Source organism: Rhamphochromis sp. 'chilingali' (assembly GCF_963969265.1).
Source record: "Rhamphochromis sp. 'chilingali' genome assembly, chromosome: 12".
Lineage (NCBI taxonomy): Eukaryota > Metazoa > Chordata > Actinopteri > Cichliformes > Cichlidae > Rhamphochromis > Rhamphochromis sp. 'chilingali'.
The window spans coordinates 680,001-700,000 of record NC_137939.1 but is presented as its reverse complement, the minus strand read 5'-3'; the positions used below and the strand labels follow the sequence as shown (position 1 = coordinate 700,000).

The 20,000-nt window shown below is 42.0% G+C and overlaps 1 protein-coding gene across 1 annotated transcript in view; it reads right to left on the bottom strand.

Moving 5' to 3' along the window:
- Nucleotides 1–20,000, bottom strand: part of LOC308406874 (ERC protein 2) — a gene marked incomplete at its 5' end in the record, with an annotated part of 171,936 nt that overhangs the window by 23,476 nt on the left and 128,460 nt on the right. The window contains 2 exons of the mRNA XM_080898149.1: nt 15,053–15,117; nt 19,364–19,525. Coding sequence (XP_080754275.1) covers nt 15,091–15,117; nt 19,364–19,525 — 189 coding nt within the window. The 3' untranslated portion in view covers nt 15,053–15,090. The remainder of the gene's footprint in view (nt 1–15,052; nt 15,118–19,363; nt 19,526–20,000) is intronic.

Here is a 20,000-nt window from a genome sequence, read left to right as displayed (position 1 = left end):
GGGATGTTTACCACTGTGATCCTTTTCAGAAACTGCACTTTAAAACCTAGAAGCTGTGGTCCTTTTCATTTTACATTAAACTGCAGGTAGGCAGCACCATCATCCAGGCACTTAAGGAAACCATGCAGTTGTATCAAGTGCTGGATGTGATGTAGCGCTGCTTTCTAAAATGAGCGATCACTGCAAAATAAGCAGAAATAGCTTTAAAGTGTAGCTAGCTTTATTCATATTAAAAAAGGGGTTTGGTAATACTAGTTTGTGTACGTAGGGAGGAATGTACGTAGGCCATCTGTTCAGAACCTTTTAGCTAGCAATGTTGATTTTCCTTTTCATTTCTTTCTTTTTGAAATAAAACAGTGGGATTTTGATGAAACCACAACCAACTGTGACTGAGGAGATAATGTTACTGTTTGTGGGACTCGTTGAAAAGTCCCAGAAAACATTTATATAAAAAAATTGTTGTCAGATTAAGTAACGTTAACCTGATTTTACCTAATTCTCATCTCCTGCACGCTAAGCATATCCCCAGCAAACCACCAAAGTCTGCTTTCTGGTCAAAACAGGTCACAACGCCACTGCAAAAACTGGACCGCTGACAGATCGCAGTTAATGCTGTCTGCATGTGCAGCAAAGGTCTAGTCAGATCGTTTCTTGGAATTAAGAAATTAAATGCATGTGTTTTGTTTTTGAGAAAATAAACACTTTTAAGCAATTTATGTACAAACCAATTCTCTTTGATTTGTTTCCTGGTGAACTTATTACATCTTTCAAAACACTTTCATCCCATCGTAGATCCGGGGATGGAGCTGGTGCGGTGTGAACACAATTAGCTCAATATGATAAGAAAGGGGCTTGAAAGTTTGAGTTTCCATTCATTCTTTCTCTTGTTATTTTGTTTTTTGTTATAATCAATTAAGAAACAGTAGAAAACAATCCTTGAACACGAACTTTCTCTTGTTTGAAGTTTGACAAGGACGTCCAGAAAGTGTTTCACAGCTAAATTGAAATGGTGTTGTTGAAAGGCACCAGCTTAACTGTCATTTTGGAGCTATTTTTCAAACAGGACATGAAGAAAAGACTGACAGCTGATGGTTATTCGCTGCAGAGATATTTGGTGGGTGCGCCACTCCACTCAGTGCTGCACTCAGGGCAAAGCACAGAAGTAGGAGAAGCGATTTAGCTTTGACAAGTTATCCCCATCCTACAAGTTGACAGTACTCCTGCCTTAACTGTTACATGTGAAAACCTGGGTGCCTAAATCAGTGATTCTGAGATTGCCATTGGTGAAGTCTCAACATGAAAATGCCAAGCATGTTGTTGCCTTGTTTTCTTTGTGATATCTTCCAGGGTATAAAAAAGCACACTGGCATGCTTAAAAAGGTTTAAACAGCCAACGTTGTTCCAATTGCCAATTAAACAGGACGAAAGAAATAAGACTGGAGCAACGGAAGCTGGAAGAACAGAAACAGAAAGGCATTCATTTGTGGATGGCTCGTTTCCAAGTTCAAATAGACGGGCTTGTCTTTTTGTATGAATGTGTCAAATGAAAAGGAATTATTCCTTTGAACATGAGCAGAAACACCCACAGATACACACACACACATATATGGCGTACAACAACATACACACAAACAAATTATGGCTAAGCCTAGTTATTACCTAAGCACACTGGGTTAGCCTGAATGGAATGCCTGCTGTGAAACACACCACTTCCAGACACAAAGACTGGCATTACAGGGGAAAACATGCACACGCACACAGCTCTGACATGCACGCACTTTACACAGAGAAATAACGATGTAATTAGAAGGCAAACAATGCAAGCAATGCAAACACATGTTTGTATCTTGCTTTCAGTTCTTTTGCATTGCAATGCAGAAGGTTCTGCTGGGCCGTTGTTTTCAGTCCTGCTAAACACATGGTATCTTTTTAAATCAGCGGGTGGTTAAAGCTGGCCAAGGGTGAACATATTCATATGTTTTTGTATAGTTTGTGTGTGGGTGTGTGATAACTTAGACAGTTGGGGAGCAACATTAATATAAAACAATAAATATTAAAATTACTGTCTTAAGTGAATGCTTGGATTTTATTTCCAATTATGCTTTTGTTTTGCATAACCCAAACATAGTGCATCTGCATGTGTGTGTGTGTGTGTGTGTGTGTGTGTGTACACATGTTGTTAATGCCAGTAGAGAAGCTTTGTGATTAGAATGAGGAGCTATGATATACAGCTAAGAGTGTGCGGTGTCACATTTGAATGCAACTAATCAAAATAACTTCAAACTCAGGCTTCATAATCAGCCAAAATCCTTCTAATGAAAGGATTCTCAAACATAATGTAGATCATTTCTTTGACTTCTGTGATTCACCTGCTGCTCTTTGTTGAATAGTTGGCCTGCACAGGCATCGCTCATTGAGACAAAACCAGAAAGAGAAGAAGAGAGAAACAGAGAGCTAGAGGGGGGGTTACAGAGAAAGAATGTGTCTGAGAGAGGAAGGCTGAGAAATTAAATTGAGATGCAGAAAAGAAAGACAGATTGCACCCATTCTGGCATGCCATCTTTACGATCTGTCTGTGAGAAAGCTAGTGAAATTGAACTCAGGTGTGGTGTGATGCCGAAAAAGCCATTTTCCCATTAGGTCCATGGAATCTCACATAAACAAATTACAAAAATACTTTCTCTATAAAAGAAAGGGTGAGCTTTCTGTAACTGTGCAGTGAAATCTGAGCAGGGCTTTGTTTATGTGTGTGACAGAGTGTTTACATTGTCCTCTGCTCCCATCCCTTCAGACGGGGAGAGCACCAGGCCTCCAACAGCTCTGTTTCTGTCACACTACCTGTCTGTTTGTGGGTTTTTTGTTATGGAGAACATGTGCTGGTTCTTTATGTGTGTGTGTGTGTGTGTGTGTGTGTGTGTGTGTGTGTGTGTGTGTGTGTGTGTGTGTGTGTGTGTGTGCGTAACTGCGAAAGGTTGGAAGCCAAGAAAGAGGGAAAAAACCCAATGATTGATGGTCATGATCTTACACTACTGACTGCACATGGTTGTGATTCGTTTGAGTAACGTCACACACTCCTTACAAACATCACAGGCTGTTCTTTGTCCTTTAGGTAACCTGTAATTTATCCAGTAAGGAACACCTTGCCACATATCACCAAGCATACCTGTTAGCTGACTAAAGCCACAGTCGCACCAAAAACAATTGCCAAACATTTCAATTACTTCCTCTTGCGGTCGATCCCACCTCAGCAAACAGCCACAGCAGCAAAACAAGTCTAGTTAACATCCATCTATCTTCAGAGTATTTATTTTGGCCTTTCTGTGTTTCCATAGCTGCTTGGTGAGTGTAAACTAGCGGCATCTGCATGCCTTGTAGCGAGCACAAGTACAGAGTGAATAAAATGTTTGATATGGATCATTTTAAGCGTCTGGTATGCTAATGTTAGCTGGCTAGCTGACACACTATTTCCTGTCCCACCTGCTGTTCACTACAGCAAGCGAGTAAATTTTGCATGGCCAGTTTTGATCTGGCTTTTGAATGCTCGCACTCAGCAGTAATACTAGAGCTCTAGCAGAAGCCTCCCCAGCCAGCTTCTCCCAGCAAGGGTGGGGATTGAGTCCAGGAGCTTTCAAGGTTACTCATATAAGGGGACAAGTGCAACATATAAATGTGTCCAAATCAACCATTAGTTTGATCAAATGGTCCAACTTCAGCAACCTAACCTGATCCATAATCCCAACACCTAGAGAGAGTAAAGAACAGAATGTGATGCTGATCTAAGATCAGCAATAGGAGGACCACCCACCAGTGAAGCTAATCCCATGGCTGCAGAGTTGAAGCCTTGCTGCAGGTCACTCCAGGAGAGGATATTAGAGTAAAGCATAGGTGCAATAGTACCTATTGATGATGGTTTTATATTTTATCCTGCCACGCTCTACTGTGCTTGGATTGAGAAAGAATGACTACAAAAATCTCTCTGCCTCTATCAAACTGCTAGAGTACAGTTCATATTTAGCATTACAGTCTGGTGATATAAGTGGTTTTTAAAAAGTGGGCTGACTGTCTATTTTAGGTCTTCTCACGTCACCAAAGTATAGTATCACTAAAATAGCAGTCCTCTTTTTTCATCCACGCACCCAATCCAGGGTCCTTTTTTTCATTTTTTGGGGCGATCGTGGCTCAAGAGTTGGGAGTTTGTCTTGTAATCGGAAGGTTGCCGGTTTGAGCCCCGGCTTGGACAGTCTCGGTTGTTGTGTCCTTGGGCAAGACACTTCACCCGTTGCCTACCGGTGGTGGCAACGGGTGGGCCGCACTGACTGAGGCGCCAGTGTCCGGCAGCCTCGCCTCTGTCAGTGCGGCCCAGGGTGGCTGTGGCTACAATGTAGCTGCCATCACCAGTGTGTGAATGTGTGTGTGAATGGGTGGATGACTGGTTGCGTAAAGCGCTTTGGGGTCCTTAGGGACTAGTAAAGCTATACAAATACAGACCATTTACCATTTTTCATGAAATCAATCAAATTAAACCATCGGGCCTGAAAAGTCAAAGACTCACACAGATCTGAAGCTGTTGACATTCTTCTCAACTCTCTGTGTATATTGTGAAAGAAAAACACACATTTTCACACAAAGGTGAATCAGGCTGAAAGCTGGATCTGCATATTCTATCAGACACTCTCTAGAAGGTCAGCAGTGCATTTGTGAACACGTATCAGTAGCAGGGGTTTCAAACCTACCCCATCACATCTGCCATATATGATAGTTCTTACTCATTTTATTTATGAGGCCCAGTTTAACTGACCACTTATCACATAAAGTTACTATAGGCAATGATCCACGCATTGAGTATCACTCCATCAGCAGAAACACAGAAGAGCCCACTGCTGGTTCTGTTTTAGCCAGTCAAACACATTCACATCAAACACTCAGCTGGCGGCAATCTACGAGATATAGAGGAGTAGAAAGAAAAGAGCACAGCGAACAGAAGAGGAGGAGACGGAGATGCACTGATTCAAAGCAACCCTCAAAATGGAAGCCTTGGGACAAACAACCAATCAGAAAATGATTGCTGTCTAGTCCAATCAGAATGCATTCCAGTGAGAATCCACTCCAGACCTAACCAACAAACCCTGGAGGTAAGCGCAGAAACAAAAGTCACACACAATGTGACCTAGATACAAAGCACAGCATCTTAACTAAGGGCCTGACCACATCTAGCCTCACCGTTCCTAAAACTGAGGGAGTCTGTGTTCAATCTACCCTGAGTACTAACAGTACCACATATATGTGAGTTTGTGCCTGTAGGTAGAGGGGACTGTTTGTGTGTGTGTGTGCACACATGACTCAAATGAGGTGGGTGTCTAGGCTTAGACCCTTGTTTCAGAGATGAAAGCAATGAGGATGGTGGCAAGGCAAATGGACGCATGAGTGTTCGCACTGCTGCATGCGCATGGCAATTGGTAAGCAGAGACATCTCCATAGGTCTGGAGTAATAAGAGGACAACATGCTAAACAACAACGCATGAAGGCATTTGAGTATGTATGAGTCCACAGGCACACAAACCAGTTTGTGCTTTCCCCTTACGCTTCAACTGTGTGTGTGTGTGCGCATGGAGTTGTGTCTCAGCCAGAGTGTGTACAGGATTGCATGAGAGTGTGTGGTTGTATAGATCCCTTCTTGGCAGTGGCAGTGTAAACTGAGGAGGGTCTTACATGGGCTTTAATCCTGTGCTGAATGTCATCGTACAAGTGTGGCTTTTCCACAGGGCCAGATAAGAGAGAGGGAACCAGAGGGAGAGTAAGTTCAGTTGCACATGTGTAAGTTATATGTACGTGTGCATGTGGGTGTAAGTGCGTACATGTATGGGAAAGACACCCATGTAAAGGATCCTGACCCACTGGTTGGATGTCAAGGATAATAGCAGTGACATACAGTAAGCTGTGAGGGACACAGAGAGCATTAATCTGCTTGTCTGAGCCGATCTAGTGACAGAGAAAGCGTCCACTCTGACATCCAACTCTAGGGTTTCACTGAAAAACATAACCTGGTTGAAAACACACTACACAGCCCAACAAGCTGATCTGTGTTGGACTAACTTGCATCTGAGCCAGGAGTTTATACACATTTTTTCATTGTGGGGCTCAAATGAGAAGTTTATTCTGTAGCCCTAAGACTCAGGGGCTTTCTTTCTGCTCCCCGTGTCACATAGGTACCCTGCAGCAAGAGACCCGCGAGCCATTCTGGGATTTGAAGCTTAAGATCAACAAACATTATGCAGAGTTGAAAAGGTCGCTGACATAAAGTGTCAGTGCCTCTTTTTTCATGCAAAATAATTAATTATCATTAAAAATGCTGCAGTGTTACAAACATCAACACAGCTCATCTATTTAATAAATGAGGACAATGTTCGGGAAAATGTTTTCAGCTAGTGTGAGAAATAAAATGCAGCCTGCAGCTATAGACGGCCTAATTAGTGGTCAGCCCTAATGTTGAGTGGCAGTGCAAAGGTTGTTATTACAGTAGTTCAGTGATAGCCCAAGATATGAAGCCTGACTTTCAGTGAGAGGAAACAGGTAAATTCCTGTTAGTTTTCCTCTTCAATTCTACAAGGGGTGTCTGATAGCAGCTCTGGCACGTCTACAACAGGGAAAGAAAATAGTGAAATTCCTTCTTCTATTACTTATTAAAATACATTTAGTGTTTTTTCTCAGCCACGTGGTTTCCATGGGTGTCAATCTTGATCATAACTGTTTGCTTTCTATTAGGCAATTTAAATGTATCTATTTCTGCATACATGCGTGTGCAAGATCTTGCAGCAGTACTTGAGCTGAGGTATCCAACGTGCTATGTTTCAGGGTGTTACATCCTTTCGGTAAGTAGCCATATATAGTAAAGTCAGCAGGTGTGAATCCCCCTATTTTGTGGCAACCCCCCACCACATGCTGCCTCTGAATATAGCCCTCTGCCTCGGAGCAGCAGCCACATCTATGATTGGCAGCCTAGGGCTGGGTCTATATGTTAAAAACACAGTTTGGGAAACAGAGGCCTTACCCTAGACCTGAGGCTCTGTGGTATTTTTAGAGCTTTTAGTGTGGCTGCATGTGTCTTTGTGTGTCTGTTAAAGACAGGGAACTCAGGAGAGCATAGGAAGTCTGAAGAAAATAACTGGTTTAAAAGGAAAAGAGTGTGATTCCCATTTTTTTCTGTTTGCAAATCCCAGTGCCTCCCCTCTATCAGTGCTTCTTTGTGCACGTTCACACTTTCTCTTTGGGGTGTAATCCAGCTTGAACACAGGATCTCACCTTTGAGGTACCTTATGCACAGTTACTTTTCTGTATGTCTCATACACAGGCACGCACACGCACAAACCCACGGATGCTCAAAGTGCCTCCCCAGGTGCAAGTTTCTCCTGAGGGAAAGGATTTTGTGTGCTGCCATCACAATGAGCTGAAAATACCTTTTTAATCCTGCCAGGATCTCTCACTCTCTTTTTTTCCCTCGTTCTTGAACTCTCGTTTACACACAAAACTTGCTGCACAGTTAAAACCTATTCAGTTAATCAATATCGTTCCCAGTTTGTGCCGATATACCACTCCTGCGACGCAGTATTTAAATATGTATTTCCAATATTCTAGATCTAAAGGAAATTTAAAAGGTGAATGTGTCTTGAGCAAATCTATTTGAAGAAGAACTTATTGTTTTATCAGTGAGGTGTTTTATGTACTTGTGTTTTATTGTATTTTATATTTGTATTTTATTGTACAGCACTTTGGTCAGCCTTGGTTGTTTTTAAATGTGCTTTATAAATAAACTTGACTTGACTTGACAAGTGACAGCGATAATAAATAATGAAGCATAAAACCGAGAGAAGAAAAAGGAGGAAGACAAAGGTGAAAAACAGCGACAGTTCAAGGTGGACTGATTTATGACTGTGGGCTAACTTGTACAGAGAAGAAGAGCTTACAGACTGAATCATACCTGGCATGTTCAGACAGAGAGGGGAAGATGAGGGAGTTCAGTATTCCAGCTTACATTCTCACTCGGTCTGCAAACTGTAAATGTTTTGTCAGTAATATAAGAAAGTAACAATATTATTCAATACCAGTGAAATGTCCATCCAATCAGGAGAAGGCCACTTCTGAATACTAGTGATACGTCTGTATTAGCTGGATAAATCATTAGGACAAGGATGAAAACAAAAAACCCAACAAAATGAGCTTCTTATAAAGCTGTTGAGAGCACCACTGAAAATATTTACTTAATTGGTACGTCAACAAGACTGTATAAATGATAAGCATCTAATAGGTTATGACTAGGGCCCCCTAGGGCCCCATATGATCCTATGATGCAACAAGTTTCTGATTCATCCCATCATCAGTGGCCAAAAGAAGAATTACATTTTGGTCTGCACTGTGTGGCTTGAGTAAGAAACCCCTTTTCATACCCAAGAGGACAGTTGTGTGGCTTAGTGAAGGAAGGTGTGTGTCTAATACAACCAATTAGCAGAAAAGTCTTCAGATCTCCATATTTTGGCTGGGCTACTGAGGTGGGCCACACAGGGCTTTGTAGATTGATTCTGACAAGCTGCTCGCACATGCACATTTTAACTGCATGGATAAGCACTGATGAATAGGGATTTACTTGCAATTACAGAATTTAAAAAGCCAAATATTAGTCGTTCCTGCAAACGCAGGTTTGCATGAGCCATTGTACATGCGGCCATGTCTCTGCCTGCGTAATGAGCGTGTTGCGGGTGGGGAAAGGGAGCTTACTAAGACAAACCACCTTATGATCCCCACATCAGGTGTTTAATTGTCTTCTTCTTCACAGAACTTCAAAAAAAGCACACACACACACACACACACACACACACACACACACACACACACACACACACACACACACACACACACGAATAAACTTGTCTGCTTCACTATTTATTCTTTCCTTCTTTTCTCTCTTCCACATTTCCTCCTTCTAGACCTGCTGCAGCTGCAAAAGTGTCTGTGGGTTACATCTGTCTACAGCTTCACACACCGACAGTGACAAAGCATCCCTGTCGCTGCTCTTCACCTACATTAAAGAAATGTTTTGCATTTCAAAAGCAAGTATGTTCGATTTTTACAGTATAACTTAAGTAAAAATGTGGCCCTGAGTAGGGTTTAGCTTCTTCTTAACCTTTTCAAGACACGGTCTTCAGATTTGCCACACAAATAAACTACATTTTTTAAAAGTTGCCACAAAGAGAAGCAGCAACTCGCACTGCCAAAAGAAGTTTAGAACATAACCAAGTTGTTGTTGTTTTTTCTTTTTAATTGAACTACATACAGCATACTCAGATGTCAGTGCTCAGGTGTTGCTGAGCTATCGACTTCCCTCCACTCCTGCTCAACCTGGTGGAACCACCTTTGACTTCACAGACTGATTATGCTGACAGCTAGCTGAAGGATGGCCTCGGTCAGACGCCTCTACTGACCCCTAAGCCATGGTTCACTGACTACCAAAGACACATGGCGCAGCACAGCTTTGAACAAAGACGTATCATTAACCCAAACATTACCCAAATACATTCAGATTTTGTGCACACGCTGCTGGTTAGTAGACTACAACTTTAATAAGGTAGACAAAATATTGGAATTATAGGAAACGACTTCCTATAAGAAACACAACAAACAACATGGTACTTGAGTTCAATGACCCAGTGTAGTTTCTGTTTCTGACGAGACTCTAGTGGCACCACCCAAACTATAATTGCTTCAACAATATTTTATTTTCACACATAAATTAAGGGTATGATTTATAAAGCGCCGCCTCGAGCCGACTGACTGTTTAGAAAATCCAGTGTATTCATTAATGAACATTTACTGACTCATGTTGATATAAAGGAGATGATATTTCTTCAGGCAGTTTGTCAGCTTGTAATAATGAATGCGTGGGGTAATAGTTGTTTGCTAGTTCTAACCTGGCACACGGTGCAGGAAATAGTGGCAGGGCTGTGTCAGCTGCTGGCCTCATTTTTCACTGGAAGCTACTTACATTATTCCCTTTACCAGGTACACCTTGTTGGTTTTGGGTTGGATCCCCAGCTGGTACCAGCAAACCTTCAAAACTGCTTTAATTCTTCGTGGCATCGATTCAACAAAGTGCTGGAAACATTCTGCAGTTACTGCAGAATCGTCAGCTGCACATCCAGGATGCAAGTTTCTCATTCCACTACATCTCAGAGGTGCTCTGTTGGACTGGCATATGGTGACTGTAGGGGCCATTCGAGTACAGCGAACTCATTGTCATGTTCAAGAAACCAAATTTAAAATCTCTGAGCTTTGTGGAGTGATGCATTATCATTATCCACTGATAGCAGCCATCAGTAGATGGGAAAATCAGTGAACATGGGCAACAACAATACTCATTTAAACAATGCTCAATCGGTACTAAGGTTGATACCGTTGAGGCTGGCAATGGATTCTGTCTATATGTTCTTTTAGTTCTGCAGTAGAAACTCATCAGCCCTGGCAACAACCTTCTGTCGTCCAGTTTCGATGAGCCTTTGTGAACTGTAGCCTTAGTTTCATGCTTTTAGCTTGCAAGAGTGCATCTGGTGTAGCTGCTGTAGCCCATCTGCTTCAAGACTCTTTGTGCTGTGTGTTCAGAGATGCTCTTCTGCATACCTTGGTTCTAATGAGTGGTTATTTAAGTTACTGTTGCCTTCCTAACAGCTCCAAGCAGTCTGGCTATTCTGCTCTGACCTCTGGCACCAACGAGGCATTTTCGCCCTGAGAACTGCTGCTAACTGGATATTTTCTCGTTTTCAAACTATCCTTTGTAAACCCTACAGAAAATGTGGGGAAATCCCAGTAGAATAGTTTCTGATCTGCCGGGATTTCTGAAATTCTCAGGCCAGTCTGTCTGGCACCAACAATCGTGCCACATTCAGAGTCACGAAAATCACCTTTCTCCCCCAGTTTGAACTTCAGCAAGTCGTCTTGACCATGTTTACATGTGATGTGTTTCTGCGATGTGCCAGGTGACTGCCAGATTAGAAACCTGCGTTTCTGAGCAGTTGAAAAGAGGAGCCTGTTGAATTAGCTGGGGAGTTTAAATGATGTAGTGATAAGCTAGTTAAGGTTGCTATTTTGTTTACAGTTAGAAATCTATAAACAACGTGAGACTGAAATTATCACATTATATTTTTATATGATGTTAGTTTCTTTTACAACTACTTAGGAACTTTTGGTCTCAGGTCTGTTATGAAGATAAAGACAGCTGTGATTATGGGCTGTAAAACTGCATTTACAGAAGCCATCTCTATGGTGCACAGCACTTATGGTCTGTGAAAGCTCAATTTCATGGATATGCACATACAACTTTATATTTATTTTATACCTGGAGCTCATTTATAATCAGCAGGCTGTTGCAAGAAAAGAAGAAAAAACACAGAATAGTGATGTCTAGAAGAAAACCTATAGGGCAACTTTGTTTGATGGCCATAAACAGAGGATAAAAGAGATTTTATCTCTTAAAAGTATGCAATGGGCTGAGATATCTGGTGTTTATGTTTAACAGAACAGATCCCAGTTAAAATCTATGTATGTTTAAAGAGATCAACACCTTCAAGGGGAGTAATCTCTAGAAAGCATCACTCCCAGTCTTCTGGTTATGACTCAAAACTACAGACAGAAAGCTCTGGCCAGCTCTGCCACTCTGAGGGTGAGTGAGTGTGCATACCAGGAGTACTTCATATATTACTACATACTGTATTCTGCTGACATTTTAAATGCGAATTCCTCCTTCTGGGGACATAAAAGGCCCCCTATCCACTTTCACTATATAAAAAGCAAAAAAACTCAAACTTTGTTCAAGGTTACAGTTCGTTAAGATTAGGATTCAGCTTTGTATTTATTTCTTAACGAAATTGGACGCTAACATATCAGCTATGTTTGTCAAGGCAAAACATGAACCGAGAGACCCTCAGTAGAAGAAGTGGTTTGATCCATAGCTTCTCCAGTGTGTCTGTCAAAGTGTCCTCAGGCAAGATACTGAAGCCCAAAATACTCCCGATGCAAGTGTGAGTGTGTATGTAATACAGAAAGTGCCTAAAGGGATACAACTGTATGGATGGGGAATGTGGCTCGCACACGGAGTTAGAGTAGAGCTAAACAATTATCAGTCCTTTTATGCTGGACTAAGATATAGTAAGCTCTGGCCTGCAGTGCACAGGAGGAAGATGAGGAGATGAAACTTTTACCTGCTCACATGGCCCCCAAAGCTGCTGTGCTTTAATCTGGCTTGGATTTCAGCTCCACTCTGCCCTTTAATTATTTCCATGTCCACTCCATTTGTTAAGTAAAATCCATTCAATAGGCTGACAGAGGATTAAGAGGACTGTGATGTTTCTGACAATGTCGTTTATGTTGTGCATTCTTCTAAACTTCATCTTGACTTGCTAGCTAACCACGACCATGTGTCATTTCCTAATGATCCTAGATTGGCTGGATCCAAAAAACAAACAAACCAACAAAGAGAAAAATACTTCCAGGTTTAAACAGTTTGGATTTTGGGCTTTTTTCTCTTGTCTTTGTTCTCCCTCGTGCTCTGAGATGTACTTTTAATTTGCCAATGATCAACAGGTTAGCAATCCACCGCTGCACATAGACACTCTTGGGATGCTCGCAAACATACACAATGTTGCCATACAAACACTGTATCCTCTGCGAACAAAGAGTGGGCAAATGAAAGCCATCTTCTTGACTTGTTTTAACCTGAACAAAGTGCGTGCACACACATGCATGTGAGCAAACACAAATACATACATGTACACAAACACATTTCTGTCCTCACTCGGAAAGCCTCTGAGCTTCTTTTTGCTTTATTCAGTACAAATAGCTTCATGGTGGGATAAAAGCATAATGTTTCCAGAAACCCCCCACACTGTGCTTCACTCTTTTGGCCTCATGTTCTCCCTCACTTTTTCCTCTGACCCCCTTCTCTTCTGCTCTCACTCCAAAAGGACATTCTTATTTCATTAGAGGTGGGGTCTAGGAGGCCAGCGGGTAAACAAAACCTCTGTAATCAACAGCAGGACATACACAGCCTCAATGAGCCAATCAGAGTCTGTAAGACAGAACCATGGCTAACCAATACAAATCCACACCTGGATGTTTAGAACTCAAAGTTGCCAACTCAAACTCAGCACTTAGGTTCTTGTGGAATGCAGCCTAGCACCGGGACCCAAGGTTATCCATAAGAAACACCAATAAAATCTAGCATGCACACAAGCGCCCAGACACACAGATCCCTGGCTATTTGTCTATCGGTGCTGTCATCTCTGTTTGCTCATATTAGGGAGGGCTCACTCAGGGACAGGATATGGGGATTAGGTCTGGCCTTATTGCGCTGTAGCTACATACCACTGAATAGCTCCCATCTGTTCTCCCATAGAGGATGGCTAATACACGTTAGCTGCGCTCGTGCTTTGCACTGCCAGAATAACAGCAGTGGATAGATGAGCAGCACTGATATCGCTAGCCACAACACCACTCTGCACCAAAGGCTAATGTGCCTGGCTTATTCTATTAGATTAGGATAAGAAGAACTAATACACAAGTATACGCAGAAGATCATGATATCTGATTGGAGATACTAAAGCAGTAGGCTAATCATGGGTCCAATTCCAGATTTACCTTAAGGAAAATGTGTTAGAGCAGGGCAAAGTTAAACCCTAAGAAAGGTGGAGAGAGCAGGAGAGATGGAAAAAAGATGGAGAGATGGAAAGAGAGGGAGAAAGGGGGCAGTGTGGTCTGTTTCATTATGGTGAATCCTGACACTGCTGCATTCTCAGCACACATGGACTGGATTATAGGCTATGTGGGCTGCTCCGCCACTGTATAGCTCCCCAACACTCACTTCAACACACATACATGCACACACACACACGAGCACTTGCGAATGCGCACACAAACAACGTGGCTGAAGACTCAAACGCTTTGCACTGCAGAAAGGCAAACCATTTGCTCATGCTATAGGACTCTTAATCCCAAAAGCAGTGCTGGGGCAAAGTGCACAACTTCTAAGTTGTTGAGGTTAGAGGCAGAGTCTGCTTGTGATGGTCCACCTGTGGATTACTGGGGGAAAGGAATGAGATGCACTGGAAACTATGAGTACACTATGCAGCCTGGTTTTCGCTCCCATTCCCACATAAATACATAAGGGCCCTTTTGCTTTTTTCATCTCGCTTTCCCTACCTTTGTTGTCCCTCATATGTACATTTATATGTCTCTTTTACACCACACACACACACACGTATTAGCTCGAAGCAAACCATTACCTCCCTGCACAGACCTCTTGCTGCACGTCTGTGTTCAAAGGGACCCTAAGCCCATGGGGGGGGGGCTTCGATATAAAACTCCCCAAACAGGAATTATGCTTTATGACTTGACATTCTTCATTTTATGCTTTTTTAGCTTTCAGCCTTGAAAAAAACCCTTTCATGGCTGTTCTGTGTTGTATTATAATTAGCTACCCCACACACTGGCACACAATAGGGTGGAGTAGTGCGGTAAAACTTTACTGTGACTGAAAAAGTGGGGTGCGGAGAGACAGACTCATCCATTTCTGGTTTTTCTCACTGTGTCGTTTTTATCACCTATGGGCCCTGGTATGTTCGCTTTAGGCTGCTGGGTGTATATAGGTCCAATAACACACAGTTTCCTATAGAGCCCAGAGTGCATGCGCCACACTCAGCACAATCAGCATATGAACACTTCTCTGAAAAGCAGCCTAAAAACTCTAAACATATACATAAAACTGAATGAAACTTCCCCGAGCAATGGAAAAGTCGGCTCTATTCCACTCTCCTGTGTCAGAGTTGGGTAATGCTGTGGTTATTGTGGTATCATCAGTGTTCCTGTCTAATGGTTACTCAGCCTACTGAAGAAGTGCATTGTGTATACGATCATTAAAGTATTTGGAACACATGTACAGTATGACACTCTGGCAAGGGCTAATGTTAACTTCAAAACTAGCCTAAGGTGTAACAACAGCTGTGCGGAAACTCACTGTGAAGAAACAGATGTGGGTGGTCATGTTGGTGGTCATCATGCCCATATTCCCTCTTCATCATCCTGTGAGTGAACAGTAAAAACATGCATCATCATTCTTATCATTTCATTGCGCAAATTCTGGTTTATTGGGTTGAGTCTCATTAACTAACTTCTCTGTCCAGCCTTAAACCCCGATGACTTTAAATCCAAACAATCCTGCTCATGCTCTCATTCAGAAAAGCTGTGCATGATATCACCATTCCTCAGTGTGATTGTTAGAAACCAATAACTAAACACATAAGGTGTTTCCTTTAGACTGAAACTGTGCAGACAAGAGCCCTGCTAACCAGAAGGCTAATTCACTTAGACACTTACAATATGATAGTTAGCATGACCTGGCAGCTCACTATAGCCAAACCCTTGCCTGCACAATGCTAAAATAGGCTTCAGTAAAGCAGAGTCTATGCTAATGTGACACTCCAGCAAAAAAAAAATCTTGGCTGTACTCCACGGTGGCTTTGGTTGAACTGAGTAGTTGTGACAAGCTCGGTAAACTCAGTAGGCTACATCTCAGCAGCTAAGCTATAGATATAATGGCTTTTCAATGGAACATGCTACGTGCTAAAAGCTAACGTGCAGTGAATGGCTGTGACAGGCCCCGTAAACAGAGCCAGACCTATAACCACTCATTCTGCCAGGTTAAACACACACACACAGACACACAAACAGGCCAAATACCATGTGCTACTTCTCATAAAGTTGAAGCAGCCAGCATGTTAGGACTTAGAATAAAGAACAACAATCTAAAAGAAAAGGTTGTATAATTCTGTCTCTGATAAACACTTTATGGCTGCTTTCTATTTCCTTCCGAGGCTATTGCCAAGCATCTGGCAGCGGTGCTGGCATGCCTAAATGAGAGCAACATGAACGCAACATGCCCGTCAAACTGCACAGACTCCATGCTGAGACACAAACCCAGGGTGCTAAATCCACATCCTGTGCATGTCACCTCAGAGTATTTTTCACTTGTCCTCTCACTAACTCCATTACTAATTAAGCAGGGGCCTGGGAGTACAGTTAGAGGATTGGTTTGAACCTGATAACTGTGGCAATGAGATTTGAATGAGATGTGGTTTTGGCGCCTTGGAAAACTTGAAAGTGTATTCTCGTGTTTGTGTATCCAACATGCCAGCGCATGGATGTGTGCTCACGCGTCTTAAATTTGCAGCGCGTATGTGTGTGTGTGTGAGCACGTGCAAATGCAAACGCATTGCAAAAAAAAAAGTGCATGTGTGGTCACTGGTATGTTATTCATGGCACTAGCTGTATCTTGGAAAAGCATTGTGGTCTCTAGGGTGAGCATGGAGAGCCTCTTCATCATCATTATCATTATCATCATCAATCATCCTTCAAGTGGTGTTCCTGGACCTGGCAACGGACTGAACCACTGACCTAGCCACACTTGTTTATTATAACTGAAATGGGAATGACGGAGGAAAAGAAGGGACAGTAAGGAAATGGAGAAAGAGAGATGTCACTAGATGTTAAAGAAGGAAAAGACAGAAATTGGTGGAGTGGATAAATCACGAGCAGAGGCAAAACAATATCAACTAGAGGTGAGACAGACAGACAGAACAACATGTTTTTTGGGGGGGAAAGCGTAACTAAACATGTCAGTTAAACTGCAAGGAGGCAAAAGAAACGTGAAGACCAGTGTTTGGAGATAAACACTATGACCTCAGGGAAGTCAAGTTAATTGCTGAAGTTTCCCATAAGGTCAAAGATCAGAAATGAGGAAAAAACAATGAGGTGGCATATCTGACCTCTGTCAACAGGGTCTGCTGGTCATTTTAAACTGTGTGTTTGACACAAGGGTACCAAAAAATCCTAAATGCAGAACAGGAAGGTGAAGATGTAGTGTTGACTGACACGTTCATGTTTCTCTTTTGTGGCAATGCAACCAGGGCAAAAAACTAGCATTTTTTTTTCAATTAAAGTTATAAAAAAGAAAAGGAAAGAACCCTAACAAGGCTATTATCCTTCACCCTTTTTCAAACATGGTAAAGAGAAAACACTTGGAGCAGATGTGCAACAATAACAAATAACATATAAACAGGGAAATGAACTCTGTAAAACATCTGCAGCTGGACGGTCTCCACGCTGGCTAAATCGTTATCAGCATCGAAGTAAAATCAGGATCTAAGTAACGTCAGCATCTTCAAAACTGGAAATATCTTTCAAAATATAAAATGCGCCCGCGATTTCCTTCTGCTAGTGCCCTGACCTGTCACGACACTGAAAACCGAGGGCGTCTGTTATTTTCCTTGAGTCATGACCGAGGCCAGGAGTTAGCATCTGAATTTCAGACACAGACATTTCTCCCATTCCACTGCGTCCTTTTGTCTCGTGGGCTGCGACCGGCCCGACATGCTGCCACTTTTAGTTTAAAGTGAGTTTTTACAAAGTTTACACAACGCGGTGATCTGTTTGACGTCAGACTTTGCAAAACCATTAAAGTGTGTTTGAATAGCAAAGCTCGCAAGAACAGACGTTTCCAAGGAAACGGCAACAACTAGTTTCCAGACTTCAGAGAATGATTTTTCATCGTTACCGCAGAGAAAACTGCTATCACACATTTCACAATTTCTTTTCTCTAATCCAAGGTCTAATCTGTTCTCTGTGAACATTTTCCCATTCCTTTTCTTATTCTTGCACGTTGCGTTTTAATCTTCGGCTTTCGTTTTCCCCCAAACGCCGCACAGAAAGGAAGAGCCATCGCAGTTCTCTTGTATAGACATAAAAATTCACCCTTAGCAGTGAGCATAATCCAGCCAATCGCCACAGATTTATGACTTATTTTGTTATTCTGTACATTCTTAACAAGATTTCCCAGAAACCCTAATAATACTTTTTTTGCAAGCTGTTTTCAGTCCAACTTGAAAAAGTTGAAGTATCACTTGCAGAGAGGCACTGTTTCATATGTCAAACACTATAAACACTGTTGCAGTAAAACTGCACCGGGTAGTCATACTGAGGCAAAGATATTTATAAGTACAAAGTGACGTGGAGTAATGTGTGATAGTAAAAACGAAACCCCTGCTGTTCACAGTTCAGGAGAAAGTCTACTGTGGCTGCAAGTGATACGAAGAAACAATGTGGTTTAATAGTGGGATAATATTTTACCAAGGCAAATTTAAAATATAACATAACATAGAGAACACAAGCAAGGTGTTAAAGTAGTGCTTGTGGGGTTACAAGGTGGTTTCAGTGGAACATAGTCTGCATTCCTATAGACTTTCTTCAGATATAGATTTAGACTGAACGCTGCAAGTATGCATGTATTTTAGATTCACAGGCGCTAACAGCAAAAATGTATTGAAATCTTTACATGTTGCTCAGGTATGTGTGGGGTGATGCATGGATACAGCTGTGTGCTTTGAAGCGTGCGTGTGTGTTTAGTTACTGAATGCAGGGGATGCCCGCTGCATGGTTGATTCCATTTTGGAAAGCGGTTTGAGAAATATGTAAAGTATATAAAGATGCAATAATGCATATCGAATAGAACAAACAAAATTCGACTCAGTGGAAATCCCCAGGTATTCATCTTAACCCTCCCACAATCTACCACGCGCACACATGTTCAGAGTTTGGAATCCCCCCCGATCAGTGACTGAAAAGAGCTGTGATGAGTTTAAATTACATGCAGAATACAAGAAGTTTTATCAGTCGGTGCTGTGGCAGTCATCATCTCCGTCTTTCTTTGAAGATTCCTCTCTCCTGTTAGTGGTTTCGTGTGCTTACATGACATCAACAAAGGCTCAGGTGTGCACCTCTGCATGCGTCTGCGAATGCATACCTACAGGCAAGCACATGCTTATGCACATTTACACTGTTTTCAGGGAAATATACATAAACTTTGGGCTACTAACAGAATCAGTTTGTTATCCGTTAACGGTGTTCAAACAACCAAATTAAGTCTGTCCTCAGGCAAGGCTGGATGTGAGCGTGATTGAGATAAATGATACATAAACTAATCTCACATAGAAATACCTTCAATCAAAAACACTCATGTGTCCCCTTCAGGCCTATTTTTCTAAATGATATAAATAATTTTGGCAAGAAGAAATGGAATTGAGAGAGAAAAGACTGAGGGAAAAAGAAAAGGGAAATTTCATGCTGTCAGTTCTAACCACAACTGACTCGTGGTGAAATGACAAATATGAAATTTAAATTGCTTTTAAAATCCTGAAGGCGAGAGCCTGCGTCACGTCAACCTGTGTAAACAGCTCTGAACGCATTTCTAAGTCGCGTGCGTGTTCGTGCCGACCTGCTCCACAGGGGGTCGGTGGTTGGCGTGGAGAGGTGCTCGTGGCAAGCTTCGGTGATGGACATTTGCTGGGTGCATGTGGTGCGAATGATGAGGGTGATGCTGGGGATGGATGTAATCTTCCTCGTAGTTATCAGCAATCATCTTCATTCTGCTTTGAGTCTGCGAACAAAAAAACCCAAAACACAGAGATAAACGACAAAGATTTTAACACGTATAATTATAACAACCACAGACTACAGATTTGTTTTTGAAAATATTCTCTGGGTCATAAACTGATTAGGTTGAGGATTTTTCTGGGTGGAGGTGGGGGTGTTGAAAGCCGTCGAAGATGTTACAAACTTTGCCGCTAACAACATTTGACAGGTCATAAATCGAGTGAGTCGGAGTGCCTGATGAAAAAGTCATAAGTCTGTCAAATGTCATCCACGCTGTAGATTATCATTTAATTGGATTACACAAATCCTAGTAAGAACAGTTAGTTAGTGTTTTGTGTTTTGCCCAAGGCCACAGCCGTCACGCAGCAACCTCATTCTAGATGTCACTGATTAAAATTACACTCAAATATGCATCTCTGTAAACGGGTATGACTGAGTGTGCTTTGTTTGAGTTTATGTGCATCTGTGTGTGTTTGTGT